General features: G+C 43.3%; 1 protein-coding gene across 1 annotated transcript; it reads right to left on the bottom strand.

Annotated features, from left to right (window-relative positions):
• Positions 1-454: 454 nt before the first annotated feature.
• ANXA13 (annexin A13) lies at positions 455-27,165 on the bottom strand. Its single transcript, XM_075743390.1, has 11 exons — positions 26,986-27,165; positions 13,741-13,819; positions 10,304-10,398; positions 8,036-8,206; positions 7,346-7,379; positions 7,183-7,262; positions 5,273-5,341; positions 4,955-5,056; positions 2,930-3,005; positions 1,946-2,058; positions 455-771 (listed from the first exon to the last, which is right to left on the bottom strand). Exons 1-11 carry the CDS (start codon positions 26,998-27,000, stop codon positions 652-654), a joined length of 954 nt encoding a protein of 317 aa, XP_075599505.1. The 5' UTR covers positions 27,001-27,165; the 3' UTR covers positions 455-651.
• Positions 27,166-27,908: the final 743 nt, after the last annotated feature.

Here is a 27,908-nt window from a genome sequence, read left to right as displayed (position 1 = left end):
ACAGATCCACCTCACAAAGCCCCATCTCTTCCCCAGCAGTGCTCCTGCACCATATCCCCGGACGTGGTGCCGACGGCACTGCAAGTCTGTATCTCCTTCATGGGATAACTGAGGAGGATACTATGCTGAGAGGGCCACTCGCAGCCAGGGAGATCACTCTGACTTTCTCTGTTGATAGCAGGATTTTCATCGGGGCCTGACTTAAATCATTAATTCACAGCTCTTGGGTTGTTTAAAGAGCTGCGATAATGGGCTGAGAAGAAATTACTATCCATTTTCTCTTGGCAGGACTGTAACGGCATGACATGGCACCCGTTGAATTGAGGAAAGAACAGGGGTAATCTTCAGAATGAGAGAAAGACAGAAAATCTACCCAGAAGAAACCATGACAGAAGATTCCTCCACATATACAAACACAAAGAGGTCAATTTAGATTTAGTTTTTTTAACGTGTCTTTATTGCTTAAGGACATTTGGCGAGATAGCCATAACATAAACCTCACGTCCAGCATTACTTGGCAACACATTTCCTAGCTGGAAAGAAAATAAATTGGATTTTTTTCTTTGTGCTAATGCCATATTTTTTGGATGCTATTTTGGAAACTAATCAAGAGGTGGCTGCTCAGCATGCCTCTTCATTCTTGATGGCTTTTTAGTGCAAAAGAGCCAGCAGCAACTTTCTGAAGTCCCCAGAGGTATCGGATCGGACAGCTTCAGCTAACGACTTCTTGTACGTTTGCTGGAACTTCTCCTTTATTGCTGGCAGGTCACTCTGAGGAGACACCAAGAGCCTCTTTAGAAGACTGGGACGTGCTTTGAGTAATATGTCCTGCTCCTACCAGGACCCCTGGGGTCTGATCCAAGGTCTACTGCACCCGGTGGTAGGAGGAGAGGAGAAAGCAGGAGGTCTAAAAGCTTGGAGGACTTTCAGATTAACATTTGGATTTGAGATAAGTCCATGTCAGATGGCGTGATGAGGGAACGCTAGCTGTGAAGAAGGGTATGGGCCTGTGTGGAGAGCCGTGCCAGGGCGCCCAGGGGAATCTCTGCCCAGTGCTCAGTGGTGCCATGTGGGAACAGCCTTGGTACTGGACAAACTCACACAGGCTGCTGTGAGCTCCTGAGGCCACTCTGTGGTGGCAAGCAGGGAAAGAGGCATGTCCAGGAGTATGGCTAAAAGACATTTTTGTTCCACCCACAAAAGTAATTTTCTGGTTACTACAGGAGAGAATTAATTGTTGTGTCTCAAGCTTTCCTGGGAAAAGGCACGCATGGCACAGTCTGATATTACTGGGGGTTTTAAATGGTATCATGATTGGACCAAGTCTTAACAGAGAGACTACCCTGGAGCCTAATTTCTCACACTGCTGATCATTGAGAAATATGGTCTCCTCATCCCTGTGAATGACTCCTTCTCTGTGTCAAGACTGAAACAGCCCTCAGGTTACAACCTACACAGCTTACAAGGAAGGAAGACTTAAAGACTATGTTTAAGATCTCAAATGTCTTGTGCAGTTTTGTGCTTTTTAAAATTGCAATTATCTCCTTTGGGTTTTTATTTTTCTTCCCTCCTCCCCATCTGTTTTTCCCAGCTGGAATCAGAAAGAATTGGCAACATTTTTACACACAATTCTGAATTTGGGAACTGCTGCTTTATCATTACTTAACTAGGAATTTACTTTTACAGACCTCTCCATGGGTTAGTTTTAACCAGGTATAGTTGCCTCCACTTGAAATTGCCTGCATGCTTTCTGGTTTAGTTCTTTTGAAAACAGAAATCGATGCAATATCAAAATTAGAGTTGCCAGGGTACAAAGGCAGAGTGTGATCACTGATGTCATTGAGCTGACATGGGGTGACTAAGCACATGATCTCCCAGGACTCACTCTACATTTGTATTTCTCCTGGAGCTGATGTGAGGTATTACAGGTCGCAGGGTACCCTACCTCAGCTCTGGTCACAAGGATGCGAATCAAGGTCTCTTCATCAGTCCCACCTCCTTTCATCGACTTGTGCAGAAGTGTAGCAAAGTAACCTGGGCAGTCTTTGGCACAGCTGACTAGAGAAAACAGTAAGAGGCTTCATTAGACTTGTCTATTTACACTTTGTGATACATCTTCAATGAGAAGGAAATAAATAAGGAAGAAATAAAGGAAACTTCTAGGGTTTATCCTTAGACATATGAGCTGGTAGAGCTTTCATTTTATGACTGGTCCCCTATCAGTATGCAAGGAGTCTTGGAGTCTGAACAGGGACATACATTTCTCCACGGGGAAAGCTTTTACATAGTGAGATGATCAGCACTGAGTACTCTGCCATTCCACAGTGAAAATGAAATGAATGAGAACGAACATTTACCCCACTGGGGCAAACTCTGAGAACTCTCTCAGAGTTCTCCAAACTCTGGAGGTCGTCTTGTCCATCTATTCTTGGGGTAGCTGCTCACTCCACAGCTCACAGGGGCAAGATTTGGGAGACCTCAGATCCAGATAGATAACAGCAATACCAGTAAGCTAACCAGAGCCAGGGCACAGGCCTAAATACCGGTCACAATCATCCCCAATGCTAAATGGCTGTCGAGGACCCTGTTCATTTTTGTTGCGGCTGGCTAGCACACTTCTGATGATGCCCAGGCATCTGCTGGAAGTTATCAACAGCCATGGCCTCAGGGGCAGCTTGGAGGTGGCCACCCTGTGTTAGAGGGCAAATAATTGAGATGTGTGGAGAGAAGCTGTGTCTAGCAAGTTTTATTTCTAAAACCAAGGGGTCCAAAACTGAAAACTGGCTCTACTTCTCCTAGCAGATACGTCAGCTCAATTAGGGCAATCTTGATGTCTGTTGCTAGGCTGTACACAGAGCCCCAACAACCAATGCCAGATGATGGCAAGAACTAGAAAGGAAAGCTCTTGATGCTTTTTTTTTTTTTTTACCAAGAGTGAGGTAAGCCTTCTCCAGATCTCCAGATGTTTCACTTTTAATGGATTCTTCTATGTCCTTCCCACACACCTACGAGTACAACAAAAAGGAGCCATCAGAGCCTCTGTCTGTACATCTCATCCCACTGCCATAAAACCAGCATTAGATTTGGGATCCAATGGCAAAAGGCCAATTCAGATCCTTTAGAGCCTTTCCAAGGGAGTAATTTAAGGGCAAATGAAGTTCTCCCCTGGTGTAAGTGCTCACAGATCCACTGGCACCAAGAGAAGAAGGTCTATGCGGCCAGGAGAAGAAGGTCTATGCGGCCAAGTAAGGCATAACAATTAAGAGATGGACAACCTAAATCAAGTAGTCACACATATCTGAGGGCTTCTAGGACATCGAAGCTGCAGCTTCTTCTTGAATGACCCCTAGTCAGGAGAAACTGTTTGAGCTTCCTTTAACCCCCATATCAAAGGCTCTGGATGGCTCCCACACAAATAAGATAATTTTTGGAGCTTTACCAGCTCTATGAAGTTTTGTTGCTTATTGTCTTTGGCTTCCCAGGGAAAGTTTACAAGCAATGCAGTTGTTCCCGAGTTTTTGTATTATTCTGTAGGAAAGGGGAAAAACAGACCGCCACTTCAAACCAAAATTTGTCCTGACTTTTGTGAATTTCATGAACCTCAAAGCCTTTTACTTTGCTCTGTTTTGCATATCAGGATGGCCCTGCATGGTTCAAGACTCTAGTGGACTTTTAGGTCAGAGCTGGGACACCATGGGTACAAGGTGGGAAAGGGTAGGATTTGGGCTTAAGTTCTGCAAACCCTCAACCTGGTTTAGATCTGGCCCTATTTATCTTTCCAAATGCAGAGAAGGACTGATGTTTGCATGGCTCTAATCTTGGCTCACTTCTACTTCAAACACAGCCAGGCAGGATGTGGTAGATTGGTTTGGGCAAACTCATCTGCTTGGCTTTAGGAACCAAAAAGCCAAGGTAGCTTGGCTATTGGAGCATTTAACTGAAGCCCCAGGGTTTGGGCCACTCTGAGGGAGAGAGTATCAGTTAGTGACTGGTTTTGTTCTCCTGCCAGCAACAACCCAAAACTTGGACTAAGCTGCAAACATTTTTTCCAACTATGGGTTCCTTATTGTGCTGACACTAAAATATGGCCTTGACTGGAGTTTTTTTCAACTTCAGTGCCTAGGGTTACAGTTTTCTGATTAACTCAGAGTCATCCTAGGGAAGTTCAGGACTGAGTCAGAGGCTGGAGGGGAGACCCTCTCCTGAAAATAAATGTCTCCGCTGCACTTCTACCTCGCTGCCAGGAGAAGGACCCTGGATCTCCCATTGCTTTGACTTTCACAGGTCATTGCCAGGTGAGACGTCTCAGTGGAGGTCAGTTCCAGGTCCAGGCATGAGTAAAATGTCCCTGGTGGGTGACACAGGGAGAAGTACCAGACAGCCAGGATCCTGCTACCTACTTTGCCTTATGCTTGGAGACAAAGGAGAGTGCAGCAAAGTACCTGCACAGGCTGTCTGCCCAGCATGGGCAGAGAGGAAGAGGCTGGAGATGTGCCTCTGCCCAGCCAATATGAGCGTATGAAGCAGGGGGATCAGGATGAGAGACCTTGTTGGGGTCTGCTTTGGAGAAGAACATGACCAGAAAAGAAAAACCCTGCTTTAGGGCAGGAGTTTGTGAACCTGTCCCTTTGCTGGTCTTCCCACAAGAGGGGGGACACCCACCGTCGTGCTGTTATGGGGAGAAAACAACATCGAGACATTTGTTTGGCTGGATGTTGTGTGGGTTATGAAGGGGAATAGGTTCTTCACTGGCAGAAGACACAGCTTTTATCCCCTATGTGTCTTTCCATAAGATCAGGATCCAGTCATACAGAAATGTTCTTCCAAGATTTTTAAAGCATGCAGAAGTTTTAAAATGGTAAATAAGGGATTGCCTGCTTTACATATCATTGCAGTGCCTGCAAACTATATGTCGGGCCCTACGCAACCCACATTGCAGAAGAGATTAACTCACCTTTTCATAGGCTTGAAAAGTAGCTCTCAGCTGACTATAGCTGCGCTTTGCTAAGACCACATTGAAAGCCAGCTCCTCTGTTCCCCAGCGGCCTTCTCCTGCCTTAAAGATTGCATGTTAATTTTTTTAAGTGCTTGTTTATTCACAGTAGAGACAAAAAGTCAGCCAGAGCTTGATCCACCAAGCTCCAGCCTGTGCCCCCCTCTCTCATCTCCTTACACTGCCATTGCCCCCGTACTTGGTGTGTTCAGTCACCCTCGAGGCAGCCCTTGCTGCGCAGCATGGGGAAAATGGGGATTTTTCCACAATTACACTTACTTTATACAGATCCGTGGCATCTTGCTCAGCGAGCTCTGCATTGACCTCTAGTGTCTCATCTCTGGTTGCCTACAGGAAAGGACATGACAGTAAAAAAACCAGACTAAGTGGCGATGACATTTCATAGTGGAAGGGAAGATTGTCATCTCGTGGACCCCACAAATATTTCGGTTATAGTTTTGCTGCCATCTGCTGACAATGCCTAGTAATGGGGCATGGTGGCACTGGGTGGTACAGTTTTGAATGGTCTGTTCAAAACCACAGCCTCTGGTTTTGCTTACTTTAGGGGTGAAGCCTGTGTGGTAGTGTTTATCTCCCAGTCTTATCTGATGTGTGCTGGGACCCTTATGGGACTCCAACTCCGGTGCCTCTGGAGCAGGAAGGGGCTGTCGGAGCTGGGCAGCTGCACAGCATTAGACATACCCTGCAGGTGCTCCCCCATGGCAGGGTGGCCTGCTGCCCCCCCTTGACTCCAGCCTCCTTGCCACCCCATGGGTAGCAGAAAACAAAATCAGAGGAAAACCTGGTCTGCGTTTGGAGTTAGCCTTGCTTTGAGGAGGGCCAGAGCAGAGGAGCGCCAGAGGTCCCTTCCCACCTGGCTTGTTCTTTGGTTCTGCTTTCTGCCATTTTTTGGTGGGTATTTTTCCACAGGTGGGAAGTGGTAGTGTGTGTGGGCAGATGTCGGGGTGGGAATGGGCTGAAATGTGCAGATGGAGCTGGAACAGGACTGCCCCAGCACAGCCTTTGGTTTCATCTCTGGAGGGCTGAGCTGCTGGGTACGTACAGCACCCTGGGCGCAAACTGCAAAGTTTCTTAGAGAAGCAGCTGGTGTATCCATCATCCAGCTACTGCAAAAACGTTCCCAGTACCTGCAGTGAAGTGCTGACAGTTTTTGTGGTGCTGGATATGCCCTGATAACTGCAAAATATTTTCCTGACTAACCTGCATACTCTGAGCATTCACTAACGTTGTAACTCCTGGTAGAAATTATGAAGGACTAATCTATGAAAATAATCTATGAATAGTATGTGTTTGTCACTCCTGAAAATACACCCCAAGAGGTCAAAGAGAGATGTATCCATACTTTCCAAACTGAAAGCCTAATTATGGTGTGTTTAGCAATGTGACTGTTAGGTCTTTAAAGCTTCTTCTATTTATTGAATCTTTTAATTTCTAAGGGCTGTCTGCTCAGACTGGCCACCACATTGCATTCCTAGGCATCATCCTACTCTTCCTAGTTGTACTGTGTCTTTATGGAGATGTTAATTTTTTTCAAGCCTGTCAGAGTTCAAGGAGTGTCTGGACAATGCTCTTAGTCATATGATTTCATTTTAGGTAGTCCTGCGAGGAGCAGGGAGTTGGACTCGATGATCCTTGTGGGTTCCTTCCAACTTGAGATATTCTATAATTCTACACAGCTGGTTTAACATAAAGTCTGTTGTACTGGAAAATATAGGGTTTTTTTGTGAAATGAAAATTAACAGCCATGTCTTACTTCTGCTGTATCTATCTGAATTGTGAATTCCTCAGTTGAAATGGAAATCAGAATTTGCTTGGTTTAGGTCAAATTCAGCATAATATAGCCACGACCTTAAGTAGGTATTCTAGCCATTACCCTGTTATAAATAGTAATAAAACAATGCTGTTGTCTTTTAATTATTGAAATTTATAAAATTACTTCTGATTTTATGTAAGTCCTTTAGTTATATTAAAAAGCTATAAATATACGAGTCTCTTATCCTGAAGAATACCTTTTGTGTATTATAATTATCTCATTATTGTATTACATATAATAATTACATTATTATAAATACCAGTTAATATTTACTATGATGACCCAGGGTAGACAGGATAGAGAAAAGGAAATATCTCCATCAGGTAGATGCATAAGAGGAAAGGCCCAGCCTTACCTCTAGCACAGTGACTAATATCTTCTGTAGGGAGCCACTTGTGTCACTTTTAACATCAGACTCTAGATCCTTATCAAAGACTGTGGAGAAAAAAAATATCTGTGAGGGCTCACCCAGTGATAAAGGCTTTAAATGAAGGTGTTTGAAAGACAGTACTACTTACGCCGTTTATATGCCTCCTTTATGTTTACAATTTCCTATGCAAAGAAAAAAATAAATAAGAAAATTAATAAATAAAAAAGGAAAATACTTATAAATAAATAAATAAATAGATAGATAAATAAATAAATACACAGGCAAACAAAACCCTAGCAAGTCAGTACCATGCCTCTGTCGCTGCGTTGCACAGCAGGCGTGGAGGCAGGAGAAGCCAAATTCCCGTTCCCCTTCATGCTGGGACTCACGGCAGCGCAGAGACACAACTCAGCCCCAGCCGGGTTCAGGACAGCATTTGGAGGGATGCCTGAGTCCTGCAGGTGTCCCTCTGGTTTCACTTGTGTTTAGGTGTAAACTAAAGGGCTTTTTGAAGAGGATCACGTTCCTGTACCTGATAGGAGCCACCTCTGAGCGGTCAGAGAGTGCCAAAACTGCCTTTAACAGGCACCCAGGGATTTCTCTATCATCAGTGTTGCCTCTGTGCCATCCGTGGGAGATACGAGGCAGATCAAGAAAGGAATTTGAATTATATTGCTCTTAACTACTGCAAGAATTTCAGCCCCAGTATGGCAACCTTATGGCTGCAAACACTGACAACAGGCATTTTGACCGTGGAAGCTGGTCTGATACCTCCTCCTCCTCCTGAGGGAATGCTCTTGGCGAGCTCTTTGCCCTGCTACCTAAGGAGGGTCCCAACCTTATTATTTCGTGTGCAGAGAATCTCGATCAGCAGTGACTCATCTGTCCCTGCGCCCTTCATTGCCTTCTGAAGCTCTCGGGCCTCGTACTCGCAGGGCAGGTCCAGCAGAGCCAGCACAGCCTTTTCAAAATTCCCACTCAAGTCACTCTTCAGGACCTCTTCCAAATCCTGTGGGGACAGTTGGAAGGGTTAGCGCAAAAGCTGAGGTGGGATTAGAGGGATATTTAATTTGTTTCAGGGAATTTCATGATTTCAAAGCTTCTTCTGTATCAAAAAGGGTAAAAAACATAAAAAAGCCTTTAAATACATGGATTTTTTTTTTTGCAAAATAAATTCCCTAAGAATTTTTGTTTCATATTGAATGATTGTCCCATCTTCAAATAACAACCTCTATCAGACCAGTTTTGATTCTTACTTGTTTAAATAAATGCAAACTAGTGTTTTTAAAAGTTTAACAGGAGACTTTACTCTGAAACACAATGCAGAAACTTCCTGCTTTGAAAGAGCTGCAACAAAAGGGATCAAACTTACCAAACTTCTCTTCCAGTTTTGGTTAAAATTGACTTATTGGAAAAATATGCAAATTTCTACAAAATGCTTTGGTGTTAAACAATCAGCATTTTCTCCATCAAAAAAAAAATCAATTTTCTGTGACATGATCTACTTAATTCAAAATTTAGTAAGAGCCTGGAGAAGAACTTTCTGGTGTATGTACGCTGAGAAGGATGCCTACTGCTGATTTATTTGAAGCCTTATCTGCAGTTAACATTTCCTGTAGTAGGGGAAGTACTTGACAAGTTCAGAACTATGAACAAGAAGCCCAGCTCTAAATCTATTGTTCTTAAATATCCTCTTATACAATCTCAATTCGACACTCAGTCTATGGAAGTCAACATCTGACATGGGTGTTGGACCACTTTCACCATGCGCACCATGAAACTCGCTTCCTTGAGCAGCAGGAGAGCAAAATGGTGCAACTTGTGGCTCCTTTCCAAGAGATTCAGGCTGCCCAGGCAAGCGAGAAGGGTTGCTATGTACTGATGTAAGTGGGATGTTGATAGGCTGAGAGAGTTGGGGTTGTTCAGCCTAGAGAAGAGAAGGCTCCAGGGAGACCTTAGAGCAGCCTTCCAGTACCTGAAGGGGCCTACAGGAAAGATGGAGAGGGACTCTTTATCAGGGAGTGTAGTGACGGGACAAGGGGTAATGGGTTTAAGCTGAAGGAGGGTCGATTTAGACTAGACATTAGGAAGAAATTCTTTACTGTGAGGGTGGTGAGGTACTGGAACAGGTTTCCCAGAGAAGCTGTGGATGCCCCATCCCTGGAAGTGTTGAAGGCCAGGTTGGATGGGGCTTTGGGCAATGTGGTCTAGTGGAGGGTGTCCCTGCCCATAGCAGGGGGGTTGGAACTAGATGGTCTTTGAGGTCCCTTCCAACCCAAACCATTCTGTGATTCTATGATTCTGTGTCTCATGACATTTGCTCATTTCTAATGCCTATTTTTCATTAATCCTCATTATAGAACTAAATCTATAGTATTTATGCATCCAAAATCCTTATCATGCTTGTTTTAAGGTTTACATATAGAAGGCTTTCAGTTTCAGTGCCGTCTGCCTTATTAACGTTGATTAATCACTAATGAGCAAGCAGACCTTAAGAAATTACCGATTTAATAATAGCTTTGCAGGATTCAGCTGTTTACCTAAATAATATATTGGAGGCTTGATTTTTCTTACATGTGAAATCATTAAGGCAGTCTACATCTCTTCCTGCAGAAATCAAGTGCCCAATGAGATTTCTCAGTTTTGCAACATGTATTCTGCTTCATCACGGCAATAAATCAATACTACATCTACTAAACTGAACAAAAATATAATGATGTAAGATCAAATAGTTCCTCTGAATTTGTATCTGGTCTGAGAGAGGTTCTGACTTAAAATTTCCCTTTTACATTAATTCCTTTTCCTGAATGTGCTGAAGATGAACACAAGCTGAAATATTTTTTATTTCAGTTATGAATTCTATTCTAGCTTTCCCAGCTTGGATTAAAATGCTCTGATCCGGTTAAGGCTGATTTCAAGAAGACTCTGAGGCTTAAGTTTAGGAATATAATTGGTATTTTAGGAGATAAAATAAACTGCTGAATCAGAAACTAACTGATGTCCTTAAATCCACCGCGCCGTTGATATTTTCAAAAGCAGAGGCCTGTAGGCTATATTTCTAGCTGGCATGTGGTTTGAAAGGGAGAGGCCATTTATTTCGAAATACCTTGCTATACAGAGCCTTGTACTTCTGTTTTATTTGTTGCCTCTGCTCTGATGTTCGACTTGACAGGACCTCAATAATTTTCTTTTCATCGGTTCCTGGAAAAGAAATTGTGCATAGGAATTATTTAATCAGGAATCTAATGCAGAGGAAAGAAAATATGATCTCTAAAGAGTAAGAAAAAATGCTATACATATATCCCCACTGGTGCCAGCTCTAGGATTTGCAGCATCTGAGATTCTTTTGAGGATATATTTAACTGTAGTCAGCTATGATATTCAGAACATAAAATAAAAGTTCATCATCTCGTGCCGCTCATATTTTATCAGGGAAATTGAATCTCCTGTCTGAGAAGGTCAGACATAGCTCCTAAAATCAGGGTTACAGCAGCGCCTGTAGGCTGACATACACGGTTTTGGTGGCAATGCTTGTTTGAGCAGTCCTAAGGGATCAGCCACCAGATCCAGTTCATTAAGTGTGCGAACGCTTGTGCCAGCACAACAAACAGTGTGAGGTGAGTGTCCGGGGTAGGTGAGGATGCATTTAAATCATTAACCCACAGCCGGAATGTACAGCCTCTACAAAATGGGTTGTGCTTTGTGCTAAACAGAGTCAGGAAGAGGAGCAGGAACCAGCCTTCATGCTCTGAGTCTCTGCTGATGCTGCGTTGCTTGGCAAAATTAAGTGAGAGTGAAGTGGGAGCATGGGGTGCCCTGGTGATGGGCACCGCAGCTGCCGCATCTCCTGGGAACCGGCGGGGGAACTGAACGCACAGCACCCCTCCAGGAGAAAGTCCTCGGGCAGCTTTGAGCTGTAACTTATGCAATGGATGGAAGCACCTTACTAAGGCAATCACCTTGTTCTTGTACTTTCCTTGCCCTCAGCCATATAAACAGACGTGTGCACTAAACAAAGCTGCTGGAAGGCATTTGTTATGTTTGTGGCTAAATGGACAGGACCGCAGTGATGTTACCTGGATGCCCAAAGGACACAATAGAGTAACTATTGCAGTAAGACACATGTCCTAGTGCACTTCCGTCTAAGGGCCAGCAGCTTGCCTGGAGGAAAACAACTGTATGGCTGCCGTCACCACCACAGTTTCAGGTTTTTTGATAATGGGATGGCTAACATGCCACCAGGCTTGCCGGCGTCAGACGGGATTCATCTTTCTCAAAGGGGAAAGAGGGTCTTTGCCAAGGAGTTCGTGAGGCTCATTGATAGAGCTTTAAACTAGGCTTGAAGGAGGAGAGGGATAATATCAGGCTTGCCTGCAACAAGTTGTGGGATGGCATGCCAAGGTTGGAGGGACGGGGTGCCAGTGAGAGCCCTCAGCCTATAGCTCAGAGATGTGCTGTATACACTGCAGCACACTTGCAGTCTTACAATGATGAGACAGGGGCTCCTGAGGTACACGGTGAAGTACCTCAAAGGAATTCCAGCCACTCCAGCCAGTCAGTCAGCTTCATCAGGGGCCCAACTGAAATGCCTCTATGCAAATGCCAGTAGCACGGGGAATAAACAAGAGGAGCTGGAGACGTGCACATGCCTGCAGGGCTATGATCTCATTGGCATCACGGAGACATGGTGGGACGGCTCCTATGACTGGAGTGTTGGGATGGAAGGGTACAGGCTCTTTAGGAAGGACAGGCAGGGGAGACGAGGGGGGGGTGTCACCCTCTATGTCAATCACCAGCTGGAGTGCCTGGAGCTCCACCTGGGGATGGACGAGGAGCTGACTGAGAGCTTATGGGTCAGGATTAAAGGGAGGACAGGGACAGGTGACATCATAACGGGGGTCTGCTACAAGCCACCTGAGCAGGAAGACTGAGCAGATGAGGCCCTCTATAGACAGATAGGAGCAGCCTCACGTTCACAAACCCTGGTCCTCATGGGGGGACTTCAACCACCCCAATATCTCTTGGAGGGACAACACAGCAGGGCATAAGCAATCCAGGAGGTTCCTGGAATGTGTTGATAACCAGTTCCTTCTCCAAGTGGTAGAGGAGTCAAGGAGGAGAGGTGCCATGTTGGACCTTGTTCTCACCAACAAGGAGGGTCTGGTGGGGAATGTGAAGCTCAAGGGCAGCCTTGGCTGCAGTGACCATGAAATGGTGGAATTCAAGATCTTCAGGGCAGCAAGGAGGGCGCCCAGCAAGCAGACTTTGGCCTTTTCAGGGACTTGCTTGGTAGAGTACCATGGGAAACTGGCAGTCCAGTTAAGTTTCCACTGACTGGAAAAGGAGAAACGTAACTCCCATGGAGTTACTTTTTAAAAAGGGAAAAAAGGAATACTCAGAGAATTACAAGCCGGTCAGTGTCACCTCTGTGCCCAGCATGATCATGGAGCAGATCCTCCTGGAAACTATGCTCAGGCACATGGAAAATAAGGAGGTGATTGGTGACAGCCAACATAGTTTAATTAAAGTCAAATTGTGCCTAGTAAACTTGGTGGCCTTCTATGATGGGGTTACAGCATTGGTGGATAAGAGAAGAGCAACTGATGTCATCTACCTGGACTTGTGCAAAGCATCTGACACTGTCCCACACGACATCCTTATGTCTAAATTGGAGAGACATGGACTGGACCAATGGACCACTCAGTGGATAAGGAATTGGCTGGATGATCGCACTCAGAGAGTTGTGGTCAACAGCTCGATGTCCAAGTGGAGATCAGTGATGAGTGGTGTTCCTCAGGGGTCAGTATTGGGACCAGTGCTGTTTAATATCTTTGTTGGTGACATGGACAGTGTGACATGTGTGCTTGCAGCCCAGAAAGCAAACCGTATCCTGGGCTGCATCACAAGAAGTGTGACCAGCAGGTCAAAGGAGATGATTCTGCCCCTCTACTCCACTCTCATGAGATCCCACCTGGAGTACTGTGTCCAGCTCTGGGGGTCCCAGTACAAGAAAGACACAGATGTGTTAGAGCATGTCCAGAGGAGGGCCACGAAGCTGATCAGAGGGCTGGAGCACCTCTCCTATGAAGACAGGCTGAGAGAGTTGGGGTTGTTGAGCCTGGAGAAGAGAAGGCTCTGGGGAGACCTTAGAGCAGCCTTCCAGTACCTGAAGGGGCCTACAGGAAAGCTGGAGAGGGACTGTTTACAAGGGCAAGTAGTGATAGGACAAGGGGTAATGGGTTTAAACTAAAAAGAGGGTAGATTTAGATTAGATATAAGGAAAAAATTATTCCCTGTGGGGATGGTGAGACACTGGAACAGGTTGCCCAGAGAAGTTGTGGATGCCCCCTCCCTGGAAGTGTTGAAGGCCAGGCTGGATGGGGCTTTGGGCAACCTTGTCCAGTGGAGAGTGTCCCAACTAGATGATCTTTGAGGTCCCTTCCAACCCAAACCATTTTATGATTCTATGAATCTATAAGTTTATGTATATTCTCTTTTATAATATTGAATTGTCCCTTGTATAAAACCCAAGAGCTTTCTTACCTGCTCCTTTGCAGGCGCTATGTATTTTCTTGGCATCTCGGTCTGCATCAAAACCATGATGATGGTGCTTATGGGTCGACTAGGAAAACAGAGGCACAACAGATGCATGGGAAACAATTCTGCATTAGTCTCTCTGAATGATAGCAGTTTGGGCCAGATTCTTGCTTATTCTTTGTTCACACTATCTATCTAAACTGTGAAATTCATGCTTGGCTTTGCTGAAATACTCTATCTGTCACTAGGGCTCCTAGAATGGATCCATATTGTTGTCACCACATGACACATGGTGATGATCCTATATAACTTTGTTCTGCCAGTTCAGGCTTATTCCAATAATTTAAAGGTAATAACTTCATACTAGGCATCTTCATGCCAGATCAAATATTATTTGTTTATGCCACTTTAAGAATAGGCCAATATAAATGCCTCATCAGATGCATACACAACCAGGCCTCGTCTCTGCAGTATGTTTGTAAGTACTAGGAGCTTACAGTCCCAATCAGCTGAATGAAAGCTGGTCCTGCAAACCTTTCTTGCGTTGATGCATTCATGCAAACAAGATAATTGGAGATTTATAATGTGATAAAGCCGGTGGGTTTTTTATTTTGGCAAAATAGTACATGCAGTTGGTTACCTTGAACTAAATCTATCAGGGATAATAACTCAAAGTCCACAGCCGCAGCAGCAGTTTGCAGCCCGACATATCAATGTAAACAGAATCCCATGCCTGTTCCTACTAATCTGACAAGCTGTGAATCACAAGGGCTGAAATGCTGGTACATCCTCTATTCTGCTGTTTCTCAGACAAGGGTAGAAGTATCTGAGACCAGGAGGTCACCAACATTTTCAACTCTTGTAACATTATGAATCGGATCTTTTAAATGCCTAAACTCTAAAATAATACTGGAAAATAGGTCCTAGGCTCCTAAATCAAGCAGAATTATACGCACACCATGGACTCGGGAGATCTAAGTGGGCACTGCAAGTACTTTGACATTTCCATTCAAATAGCAACATGTGGATCAGGCTATTTGCTTTGCAGGGCTGACAGGCCCTGGCACCACCACTGTTAATTAAGGGTTATGATACCCCAGGGCATGGCAGTCTGCTTTTAAGCCCTTCTGAAAATGCCACCAGCCTACTGAAGAGCAGAAGAAGCTAAATGGCTGATTAACCTCCTTGTCTTTGGGACAGCACCAGGCAGAGACGATTCCCAAAAGACATTAGGCACAAAATCATTCTGCTTGTGGGATAAAGAGAATTTAGCCATATGGCTGCGGGCCATGCTCTGCCACGTACCCATGTGGCCAGAGAACAACCTGGTTTATTTACAAGTATAGATATCACCTGGAAGTCTGTTGGTATTCTTCAAAATTCATGCTGTGATCTACCAGCTCTGGTGGAAGAGCTACAGCTCTGGATAAAGGAGTCCTCTGTCAAAAGACAAAGGGTCTTTTCTCAGGGACAAACCCCAAATCCAGTTCCTCTGCTGCTTTACCAAAGTACTGTTGTGATAAAGACCATTTAGGTATCTGGCTTTTCTAATGCAGTTAGCAGCTAGGATACAACTTACTGCTAATGGTAGCTGTCTCACTGTATTGAAAGTTATTTTTACAACAGGAACAATTAGTAAGGTACAATAACAATGCAATAATTTCTCTCAGTCTCTACTTTCATTACCGTATCATTATCACAAATGCTGCTTATAAATGTGTATCCTACTGTATGCTCAGATACACACACATGCTTCTCTAAACCTTTGAAACAAAGTGGAAATAGATGCATATAAGTAACTAATATTTTCTAGTGGGAGATTTTATTTAATGGTCTTAAAACTTCTCAGGAATTTTGTCAAAAAGGAAAAAGCACGAAGTTAGAAAACATGCACTAATCACTGTCTTTATCTAAAATGAATTGCATTCACATTTTTCTATTATGATAGGGTGTACGTGCTGCTTTGATGGAATCACATAAAAAAGACATTTTTTTGCACAACATGCTTGAAAATTAAGCACCTCTTCTTTCTTTCTTTTCTGATTGCTACACCCTCATTTCCATTCTTGTGAGAATAAAATTCACCTGTGTTCTCTGTAATACCAGACCAAACAATGACAACTAACCAGACTCAATGGGTAATGAATTTGGGGGAACAGAATAATGGGATCCCACAACATGATGAAATTCTGTTCTGAATATACAGCCCCAGGATACAAATTCTGCATGTACAATGGGCCTCTCTGCTGGACAGTCGTACAGGCATGGTGTTGACAGAAGGACTGTGGTCCAGATGCTCCTCAACGCGTGGCGGATTCAATGAGCACCATGGCATAGCATTGAGGAGGATGCTCTCCTGCCTGTTCAACTGAGCGTGCCCCGCAGACAGCAGTGCGTGGTGCCAGCAGGGCCTTCCCCTCTCCATAATACCAAGTTTAACATGCAAATTGTTTTTAAACACTTCAGCCCATACTTTAACATATGATTGGTAGCATCGTCAGAGTTAACCACTATGTTGGGTAATGTGCTCCTAATTACTTCTTGCATCTGTATCGGGTAATGTGCTCCTAATTACTTCCTGCATCTGTATCGTGCACCCTAGAGCAATCCCAAAGGACACTGTAAGCTGGAGAGACAGTACCCCTGCCTTTCCCCTGCACCACGTGGCAAGCCGTTTGTAGGAACGGGGTACAATATCTGAATGGAGTAAATGATTGTGACATTAAGCTATCATTATTTTGGCTCTATAGTGTTAGCCTGCTTTTCAGATGATGTTCATGCCACTCATACAGTTGATCCTGGTGTCTCTGTTAGGCAGCCAGTACTGAAGTTATTCTAGAGTTGTTTGCAAAGCATTTCTTTGTGAGGGTAAGGATCAGGGAAGCAGCTTAAAAATCAGCAAAAAAAGCGATAATTCTAGAGCACAAAATAGAGAAAAGTGCTAACATACCAAATGCATAATTTTATTACTTTGTAGTATCCAAGTGCTATTCTAATTTATAGACCCCCAAATTCACTCCACCAACATGAGTTGAGAACTGTTGCTCACACAAACACCCAAAGGCAAGGAGCCTACACAAACACCCGAAGGCAAGGAGCTGGTTTGTACTTTGCTTTGCCTTACCCACCAGCAGTGCTGGGCTGTGGGTATTGCCCTTACCACGCTAACGCTGCCACCTCCGCAGCTCCCGCTGCCCCAACCCTACCGCAGGTCACCAGGTCCTGGTAAGGTCATTACAGGACTTTGGGAAAGTGGTTTTCTCTTTTATGCCTTGATGGCTCGTCGGTTATGCTCGGGTTATAGTGAGTCCCTAACTCCTAGGTGCAACTTGCTATTGTAGCTGTTGTGTTTGTGCGTAGCACAGTTGCAAAAGGCAGGAAAATGTTAGCACCAGCGACCGAAATAACATTGTAGCTTTATGAAGATTCATAAAGACATAAATAAGGAAATGTATTTCTTTTCAAGGGGAAAATCATGCGGAAGGGAAGGAAGGACTGTTTCTTAATGATGTTCAGGACATGTTTCTTTAAAGCACCAGACGAATCTATTGGCTAAAGCCTCTGTCTTCAAATAAATCACTGTAAAACATTATATGATGCATTTGGGGGATATCATTCTTGCTAGTACTGCGTGCAGTACTAGCATCGGCTCTATAGATAGGAAATCTGATACTCTGGGTAACTGACTGTCAAGGCCAACTCCTGAGTCATCCAGAAAGCCCTGGTTAAAATTCACTACTTGCTGGGTCCCAGCCTTGAACTTGCCCACTGACGCAGCCTGCCCATGCAGGAGAGGGAGAGCCACCGCAGAACTGTACTGCTTCCTACCCTGTGGATTTTCACAGGTGGATTTTCCTGCAAGGGAAAATTCTGGCAAAAGAAATCGACGTTTAATACCTTCTGTAACTTGTAGGCATTTTTCCTTTAAAAATATGAGCGGAATCACTTTAATACAGTTCTTGTTTTGGAGTTAGGATCTTAAATTAGATTTGAGCAGTTAATGACTTACAAGTGTTATAGCAATTTTGGTGATAGCATGATGTGGAGTCTGAAATATCAGGTGGACAGAGTGCATACAAATTTGCAGCTGGACATAGAATGTAAGGGAACTTTCATAAATTGGTCCAGCTCCATCTAGTCAGCTACTTAATTTTCTTCCATATTTTTCTCCAATATTTCTATTAATTTCTATATTAATTAGTATAACCAGATTTCTGGTGGTAAGAAATCCTCTTTTCACCTCCAGCCTAGCTGTATCCATGGCCTGTGTCCACTTGTTTTTTTCTGCCAGCAGTGTTCCTTAGCTTGAATAGTTTTTGCCTCACTCAAGTATATTTTAGGAAACAATCATTTTCCCTTGCAGCTTTGGCTAGAATTGCCACAGATTATTTCTATTAAACTGGATAGACTATAACTGATCTAAAACTAACACTTCTACCTTGTCATAAAGCACACCAAGTAGTTTATTCCTACTGTAAATTACATTTTACTTTAAGGAGAGGTAAGACAAGTTTACAGTTGAAGATGGTCTGCAATGCTTAGAGAAGCATTTGGAGACTGTTCTTTGATATTTCAGCACGTGGAGCCCTTATGCTGCACAAATACACAGTTTAACGAAAAGGTCAGCAAACGCAAGAAAGACATGGGGGCGGGGGGGAGGAATAACAGCTCTGGTGGATTCAAGATATCAGTAGTTAGAATTGGTGAGATGTTGCAATACATTGCAGACATTTCTGAAGACAAAATCTAGTATCTTCCTTGAGCTAAAGACAATTAAGCAGTAGATATAAAGTGCTCATCTGTCAGTAGACAAGGACAGAAGAAACACTATCATGAGCATGCCAGGTAGCTTACAGCTGATAATACAGTTGAGCAATCACAGCTATTTTTCCATTTCCATCATCTCAAGCAGATGCCACAACCATGCTCAGAACCGAGGTTTATGAAGGAGTAACATCAAAACAACAGAAAGGGTAGCTGCTTGGGATGCTGCTGACGGTGCTGACCCGCTGATCGATAACGTACATGCATAAATGCAGACGCAGCCTCTTACAAGCAAATTGCTAGGAAGAGCCAGCAGGAATGTGGCTGCTGACCAGAGCAGTTGAGATGCAGGTCCGGTAGCAATGGGCAGAGCTCTAAAAAGCACTAGATTGATCCAGGGATGTTGAGTGCTTATCCCAGTCTTCATTTTTGCCAGGTTCATTTTATGTGCTTTATTTAGTGGATGTCTAATTCAAGCTTCTCATTGGTTGCTGCTTACATTTTTCTTTGGCTTAACGGAAGTAAAAATTAAATCTCAAAATGACAGCACATAGAAAGGGCAGACTGACCCAGCCCTGCTCTTTACAGCACGTGAATGGGATGTGGAATAAAATTTAATGCAGTATTCAGTTGCCTAAACCCAGGTCTCTGGTGCCTTTAGAGATGCCCCAGGGTAAGCTGCCGGCCGCCGGTCAGAAATGTGTGGTCTCCTGTGGGACCTGCATTTGTCAACCTGGTGCAGATATCTCACATACCTGAGGGCATGTCCAGTGGTTACTGGTAACAGAATCAAGCCCCAGCTATTTCACCAGTTTTGTTATTGTTCACATACATTTAATTATGTTTTAAAAATGCACTGGAGAAAACCAACATTTTAAAAAGAATTTACAAAAACCAGTTCCATATGCAACAATCTGAGCTTTCCTTTCTACTAAGCAGGTGAGCACCAGAAACCCTCTGTCTGGCTTCCCACGGATTTACATCTCCTTGATGGCTGATTCCGGTGCCTCTACTGCCTACTGCAGCTGAAGTGATTCCTGTCACGGGCACAGGCATAATGGCTCATCACTGTGTGGGTTCTCTGGTGTCTAATAAGGGTTGAGCTCATGCCTCTGTCTTTTGTTCAGGGGATATCCAATACAGTCTCTTCTCAAGATTTACAAGAAATGTTAACAGGCACCTAATAGTTTTGAGACTTAACACCCTGCTGGTAAATTAATCTAAAAATTGTCCAGGACGTTCGACTATTTTTAGCTGGGGTAACAGATATACACACACTGCCAAGCCAAGCCCCAAATGATCCATAATGTCCCAAAGGTGAGCACAGGAATGGCAGAAAAACAAACAGACAAGTCAAAAGAATTGAAAACCCATCACAGATCAGAAACTGTGGAACCTGTTGAGATTTCTTGGTTCTCACCACGCACAGTCACCGAGTCACCAGTTCAAAGACCTTTGGGGAACCTTGTCTCCAACTAAGGAACCAGTTCTCCTCCAGCTCAGCACTGCTAGAGCTGTCAGGAGTGGTTTGGGCAGAAGTGATCTTGCTGTAGGCAGTGGATAAGTGGGCATGTTGTCTTAGATCCTGTCGTTTTAGACTTCTAGTACCTCACACATTGTTAGGATAGCATCTTGTTAGCAGAACAAACTCTGAACTCCCACCCAAAGGGACAGTCTTAGTGACAAACAGCCCAAATCTCATCACTCATTTCCAAGCATTTCCATGTGTTAAGAATAAAACACAAGAACAAACATGGGAGTAGGCTGCTGTATTTTGATTCTGATCTAATTCCAAAGACGGATTGAAAACATGATGCTGTCTGATTTACTAAAACAGACATATCCAGTTATAAAATTTTTTCAACCTATTGTAATGCTACCTTAGGCCCCTTTGGACTGGCTCAATTTTTGGTTCACAGCAGAAGGTATGAGCATAACAAGAACAGTCAGTCTCCTACTGCTATATAAGGTATATTATTCTTATATAATACTGTCACCCTATTTTAAACCTATGCATCCCTAATAGAAAATGTATCTTCCTGCTTGTATCAGTTAAAAATGCAGCTGAGACTGGAATGAACATCAACAGAGAGGAGGAAAAAACATTTCAGCCATAGCATCCAACCTGCCTGACAAGTGACATACCTCCCTCACGCATGGCAAAGAGCCTGGAGACACGTATCACACCTCTCTGGGAGAGCTCTTGCAGCTGGCAGGCAGAGGATCGCCCCTCCAGCGGGAGCCTCTGGCTTTGCTGTGGGATGTATGAGGGCCCTGGGGCAAGCTGGCAATGGGGCTCAGTGACCCATGGCTGCTTTCTGCGGCAGCGAGGCCCTGGGACACTGGCACAGCCCTGTTCCTCTGGCCATGTCAGCCAGCCTGGCAAAGGGCTGCACACATTCCTGGGGGATAAAAGGCTGACTTGCTCAGAAAGCGCCAGACCATCAATCACAAAGGGCAGAAAAGCAGATAAAGCCCATTTCATTTCTGTGCATACACACTTCCATGAGGAAAACTTCCAAATATTAGAGCTCTTTAATAGAGTGGAGAAGCAAAAGAAACAAAGATCAATTACTGGTAGGTAAGTTCAGGTCTCATCTAACCAGGAAAGGCTGTTCATGGGTGAGGATATCCAGTCATTAGCAGATGGCAGGTTCACCATCTCCTATCACCTTTGCATCAAAGAAAGATGTTCTTCTGCAAGCTCTTCTTCAGTGAAATTCAAATAATTGGGCTCAATTATTCAGGTAGGAATTTATGTGGAATGTAAAGGGTTTTAGCACACAGGTCAGAGTAGATGGGCACTAACATTTAAAGAAAACTCGAAGCGAACAGCTGCGGCATGTTGGCAGTGGGACAGTACCAGCAAGCACCAGGGCTCGTGCTATATAAAAAGGCGGGGTTGATAAATACCTTTTTGATGTATGCCAATTAGCAAGTGCTACCTTAAGGACTACGTGTGTCCTTTTGACTATAAGGTTTTTTCCTCCGCTGTTTTGTAAAATGTACCTGTCTTTTTTTGTTTGTTTGAGCAATTTTCTCAGTCAACCACAATATGTAACTGGAAAATTGCCATCTGCCTCCTTGACTGCTCAGAGAACAGTATCAGCGCCGCCGAATGCCACCCGCCATCTGCCAGGCAGGCTGTCACTCTCAAATCCTTACAGCTGTTTTAGGTCTAACAGCTGTATGACAGCAACACGCAGTGTCAAGCTAGCTTGTTGCTGACAGTTTGCTGCTATCAAGAACAAAACAATTTCTATATGAAGTCTATACTGGATAATACAATATATGTAAGTCATGTAGATTAATTACTTAAGAGCCTTTGCAGTGGCTCAGCGACTCTTTCCAAACTGAGCGGTACGAATAACCTTCTTTTCTACATCTGAGACTAAAACTACAGTGACAACAAGAACCTAATAGAATTAGTCACATTTGCTTTTTCCTATGACAAACAAGGGGCAACAGTAAAGGTAATTGCTCAGACAGTTATTTAAACTGCAAAATTAAAACCATCTCTCTCCTACAAGGTCCCTCCTGTTTCTAAGTATCTGTTAATAATATAATCTCATAATAGCTTATGGCTAACTTTTTATCCACTCAATTTATTCATGCTCATTGTGACGATAGAGACGTCCACAATGAAGAGAAAAAATGTTTGGGGGGGTTGTCTCAGGGCTGAATTTTACACTGTCCAGTTTTAATGTGTCCAAACCCTCTTGTGGCTGGTGGAATTTCCTAATGCAGATTACATTTAAAATCAGTTAGCTAGCAGGGTACCATGCAGCAGGAATGCCAAAGCTGCAAAACTGCAGCTTTTATTTCTAGAGGGCTCAATTCGTCATCTTAAACACAGACACCTTTGAGACATGCCAGAGCACATGGCACCTGCGTGGGGCTGGCAGAGGTGATACAGGGCTGACAGGGACCTGACTCCCCCAGCGTGGCAGCTGAAGCCGAGGAGGAAAGGATGTTAGAAATCTCCAGAGACACCATGCCTGTGTTTAGTCATGAGTCACGCCTCACATCACTTCCTTATCTTGCAAATGGAAGCCACAAAAAGAGGGCAAACAAATGGCTTTATTCACCTAGGACAAATCTAGAATTCCAAGTCTGGAATGATTCCTTGTTATGCTGGGGTGGACTTGTCCACTTTTATTGCCTGGTTGCAAAACACTTTGTATACTGGGCCATAAGGGATAATGATAACGGTAACTAAAATGATTGGAAACTGGCATATTCTGCCTCTTTTTCAGCTGAGACACCAAATCTCTGACTTGCATACTGATACAGAGATAGCTCAAGTGTTCTTATGTCTTATTAAAAATTTTATACTCATTACCTCAACCAAGACTTGTGATGAGTTTTGGTAAGTTAACATTGATGGAACTGAAGTAAATTCTTGTATATGCCAGCATGAAAGCTAACATGACTTAAGTATACCTATGCAGGGCTGAAAAACATGGACACAGTCTTTGGGAACATCATGCTGATTCTTTCATGTATGCTAAAGCTGAGTTATTTAAAAGGAGGAAGAACTGGAAGGATGTTGCACCCCATGAGGGAAGCCCCAAGATTACCTGCTTCTCCCTTTGGTCCCTTCATTGTTTTTAAAACATTCCTCTGCAAGGTGCATTATCTAACCACCACCTGTATATTCATAGATACATAGAAGGGCTATTACTGTACAGATATCGCATGTTTAGTGTCCCACAAACCAACTGCGTCTACTGGACTTGGAGGTTTTTGTGTCGAGCTCCTTTCCACCTCACAGGGTAGAGGAAGTCCCAGGATACTCCCAGGTCAGCTGAGTAACCCAGAGCAGCAGTAATCAGTCCATTGCTTCAGTGAGTTAACAATAAAGGCAGAGTAATTTTTCTGGATAGTAACAACAAAACTTGGTAGAATATACTAAAAATGTTGTATACAAAGAAGAATGTTAGAGTCCAGATATTTTGCAATTTTTTATGGTTTTGTAAAACATAATTGTTTGACCTGTTTACATTATGTAAAACATAAATGTAATGACCCTTTGATACTTCCAATGGGTTCTTTTTTTTGCCACAAATGCATCATAAATTTTTCATGGGTAGATGCTTGTTAACATCTACCACAGCTGCACTCCCAGGACAGCCTCAGACCTAAAAGAAGCAGCAAATATCCTGGATAAAAGGGGACCATGGAAATGAAAAGAATCTGCCACAGCTCTTCCCCAGTGTTGGGTGGCGGAACAAGAAGGTATTTCTGTCTCCTGCTGACTGTGGGCTTATGGCCAGGGACTGAACAAGAATCGACTGTCACTGAGTATTGGTCTGCCAGGGGAAGCAACAAATAGCAATTGTTGAGCTTTGTGATGAAACAATAAAATCATGCTGTGGTAAGTAATCCTGTACTAAAGAAACATTTCTACAAGGACAAAAATGTCTATAGGCAACACAGAGGTCTCCCCAAGAGGACCCCTCTGGCAGATGTGCTCTCCAGGTTACACTTACTTTTTTACTTTCAAGTTCTCAAACCATCTGGCCCATGACAACCTGTCACCCCCTTCTTACATTGTGGTCCTCCCTGACAGAAGGTTTGGGCTGCTTTACAATGAGAAGATGAAACTCAAGGCAGTCCCAAAGAATCTCAAAAAGTGGTTTAAATTAAAAACAAAGAACTCGCCCACCCCACAGATTAATTCAAGTCACAAACATCACAGAGAACAATAGACTAATGCATAAAGAGTCTCCCTGGATTCTTGAGAGACAGAAGGTTAAAAAACAATTACACAATTCCACAGAAGTAAAAATCCATCAAACTTTTCAGACCATCATATCATCAAAATCATTGCTGCTATTCCCAAAATGTCCCCAAAGCACCTTGCTTACAGCAGAGCAGCTACCCAGATTTTCAGGTGGATTGGTTCTACTTGTGGTAATTTTGAAGACAGCAGAAGTACAGATAAGCTTGATGCAAGACTGCAAACAGAGAAAATAATTAGAGACTTTAAATCTCTAAGGATGTGCAGTCAAAAACTTTGATTGCAGAAAAAGGGACCGGATTGAGTTCAGAGAGCAAAAAGTGCGTGGAAATATGCAGATTTGGAGCTGTAATGTTGCATCAGGTGCAGCTCTTGATTAAGAGCTCAGTTTCTAAGAGAAAGGCACACTTTAGAGCTGGTTGGAAATTTTTTGTTGAAAGTATTTTTTTCAGTCAAATGTGTTGCTTTTGTTTAAATGTTCAAGGAGATATTAATTTTGATGAAAGCTCCATTTTAAAATGAGACATTTTGATATAGCAGAAAATTTCCATTTTAACATCCATATAATGGAACCTTTTCTTTGAACAATGATTAGCTTTCAGTGAAAACTTCATTTAATAACGTCATTTTTAAAAGAAGTTTTAAAACCTAAATCCATTCAACCAAATAAAATACCTCATTTGACACAGATGAATTATTTGATATTTTTCCCAGCTGAATTTGGGCTTTTAAAAAAAAAATTCATTTCTGAAATTTCAAAGCAGACAAAATTTTGGAAAGATGCAGTACTCAATAGAATGAAACAATCCAGCTTTACCCAGCTTTCCAGTGTCAGTCCTGACCATGAAAGAGGATTTGCCTTTGTGCACTGCAGTGCCACCCAAAGCCACCATAAACTACAGCAACATGTGCTGCAACACCACGCTGCCCCTTTCATCCTTCATAAAAACAGTGCTTACTGGCTCATCTGCTGACAAACTGGTAGTCCCTACGGTTGGTTTCCGTATATCCTCTGTGAGTCTGTAAGACTTGCTCTGGAGGTTTAAAAAACACAATACATAAGACACTCATGAACCTATGGTTGCAAAACACGAGATTAGGAAAGAGAACAAACTGCAGCTGAAAAGTTTTGTTAAGAACTTAATATTTTCAGGCTGTTCCAGAAGCATTTCTCTGATACAGATGCAGGCATTTCTCCAAGATTACCTGTAATTTTCCTAGGGACAAACACAGAATGATGCAATTATCAGACGAGTCATGGGCTGAATCGCGGGATTCTATTCCAACATGGGTTCACACCTCTACCCACTGAAGCCTACAGCACGACTCTGGTGTACTGCACCTACATCCAGGCTACCTACTGCAGCATAGAGCTCATACAACTGCTAAACCTGCCTGAGATGCAGTGCTGAGCCTCTCTTGTCATAGATGGACCTCAACTGGTTAGTTTAAACCTAAACTGAATATGCTTGCTCTACACTGCATTCAGTGCGGTGTCCAGTGAAAGGCTTTCCAGGGCCAGGACTCCCAGGAGATGCCTGCCAACAACCCTACGACGTGTGCTTATGCGGGCACACAGGACTGTGCAGCAGAAGCCTTCTTGGCCTACGCAAAGATAGGTTGCTGAACCACTTGCTTCTCGCCCCTTACGCAAGCAGCCAGGCCACAAAAGGATGGTGAGGAGATGGGACTGTCTTCCCTTTCACAGGGAGACAAAAAGCTCCTTGGCTTAGTAGCTGGAGCTTTGCACAAATAGTACAGGTTCTCTTCTTCAGGCTGGTAGAGAAAATGTCCTGGAGAGCTGGTCCAAAAGCAGGAGCTCAGCATCTCTCAAGGCCTTGCTGAATTTCAATTTTAAAAATAGTCACGTAATAAAATAATATTAATCTTAGAGAAACTAACTTAGTATTAGCTTGTATCAGCAAACAGGCTGTCTTCTATTGACACATACTGTAAACCTGCAGGTTTTCAGCATTCAAGGAGAAAATGCGCTGCTGAATAAATATTGCCTTTTATCCATTAGTTTTAAAATTTAAGCTAAACCCCCCCAACTTCTTCAGCACAAGCTACTTAACTTTCAGAAGGATTGATCATTCACAGCTAACACACACAAACTTTTGACAATCAGGTTGTTTTAAGGTTAAATATTTTTATGCAGATTTAGAAATTTATTATTAAACACCCAAATGTTGGCCAAAATTGTCTCAGTCAAAACTCATATGGTAATTTGATGTAGTAAATCCTGACACCTGGATTTTAATCAGGCCCTTCTGTGAGCACCACACTTTGAGATTACTCCTGTCCCTACTATTCAGTGATAAACTCAGCAAAATTTTGAAAGTGCTGGCTTTTGGGACAGGAAGTTTTTCATACAGCTTTAGGGAATTATTTTAGTGTTCAGAATGTTCTAACACAAATTTGCTAAATTAACTAAAATTAGTTTTCTCAAGACATCCTACACATTATTTCTTTTTCTCAAAATTTAAGTGTTGCCCTTTTTAACTAAGCCACAATGAGCATTAAAACACTCGGAATCTGTGTGTTACAGTAATAGTTTCATTATTCATGTACTGCAATTAAGTTATGTTACCAGCTACACACAATTTTCCCACCCACACTTAAAGTAGATTTTGAGATTAAATCTTCATTTGCAGCTGTATTAATGCCATTTAAAGTGAAAATGGACAAAAATAAAACCGGCAAATTGTTGCATTCTTGACAATCCAAATTAAATGACTACTTACATGCGAACTGCCCATTTTTCCTTAGCCTGAGTGTGGAAGATGCAACTCTTCTGCTCTTCAAGAAAACAAGTATTCAGATGGAATAGTCAACTTTTACTAGAGGAGCTAAATCCTATCCACCCCTGGGTTAATCAATAACTTCTGACATTACTTAAATTCTAGTCATTTCAGGGTGGGGCATATTCATCATTACATGGTAGCTTTATTATGCCTACTATCTAATATTACATCCTGTTGGGTCATGGAGCTGGCTGGTTTCTCCAAGGAAAATTAGGATTTCACAATATCAGCCTTGAGATTATACATACTCATTTATTTAATTGTTATTACAATGATTTAAAACATACAGCTATGGTAGTGCCCAACACAAGCTTTCCAAACATTTTAGAAGGGAGGATGCCTCCTCTGAAGAGTTCATATTGGATCTGATAGAATTTAGTGGTATTTGTCATTGAGGACCCTCAGCTCCTACAAAATCGTTCTAACAGGATCTCACTGCTTTTATTGGGTTTAAGGGGCAGGGTTTGGGGGGAGGTGGGGGGGAACGGGACAGACTTGCAGGGATAGCTTCTGTGAGAAGAGACCAGGTGTTGCTCCCATGCTGCTCAGAGCCAGTGCCTGCTGACTCCAAAATGGCCCCACCACTGGACAAAGCTGAGCCCCATTAGTGATGCTGGTGGTGCCTCTGTGATAACATATTTAAGAAAGGGTAAAAAAATACTATACAGCAGCTGTGAGAGAGGAATGAGAAAAATGTGAAACAGCCCTGCAGACACCAAGGTCATTGAGGAAGGAGGGGGAGGAGGTGCTCCGGGTGCCGGAGCAGAGGTTCCCCTGCAGCCCATAGAGAAGACCATGGTGAGGCAGGCTGTCCCCCTGCAGCCCATGGAGGACCCCACAGCAGAGCAGGTGGATTGCCCTGA

This window comes from Balearica regulorum, chromosome 2 (assembly GCF_011004875.1).
Source record: "Balearica regulorum gibbericeps isolate bBalReg1 chromosome 2, bBalReg1.pri, whole genome shotgun sequence".
NCBI lineage: Eukaryota > Metazoa > Chordata > Aves > Gruiformes > Gruidae > Balearica > Balearica regulorum.
This window is presented reverse-complemented; position numbering and strand designations above follow the sequence as displayed.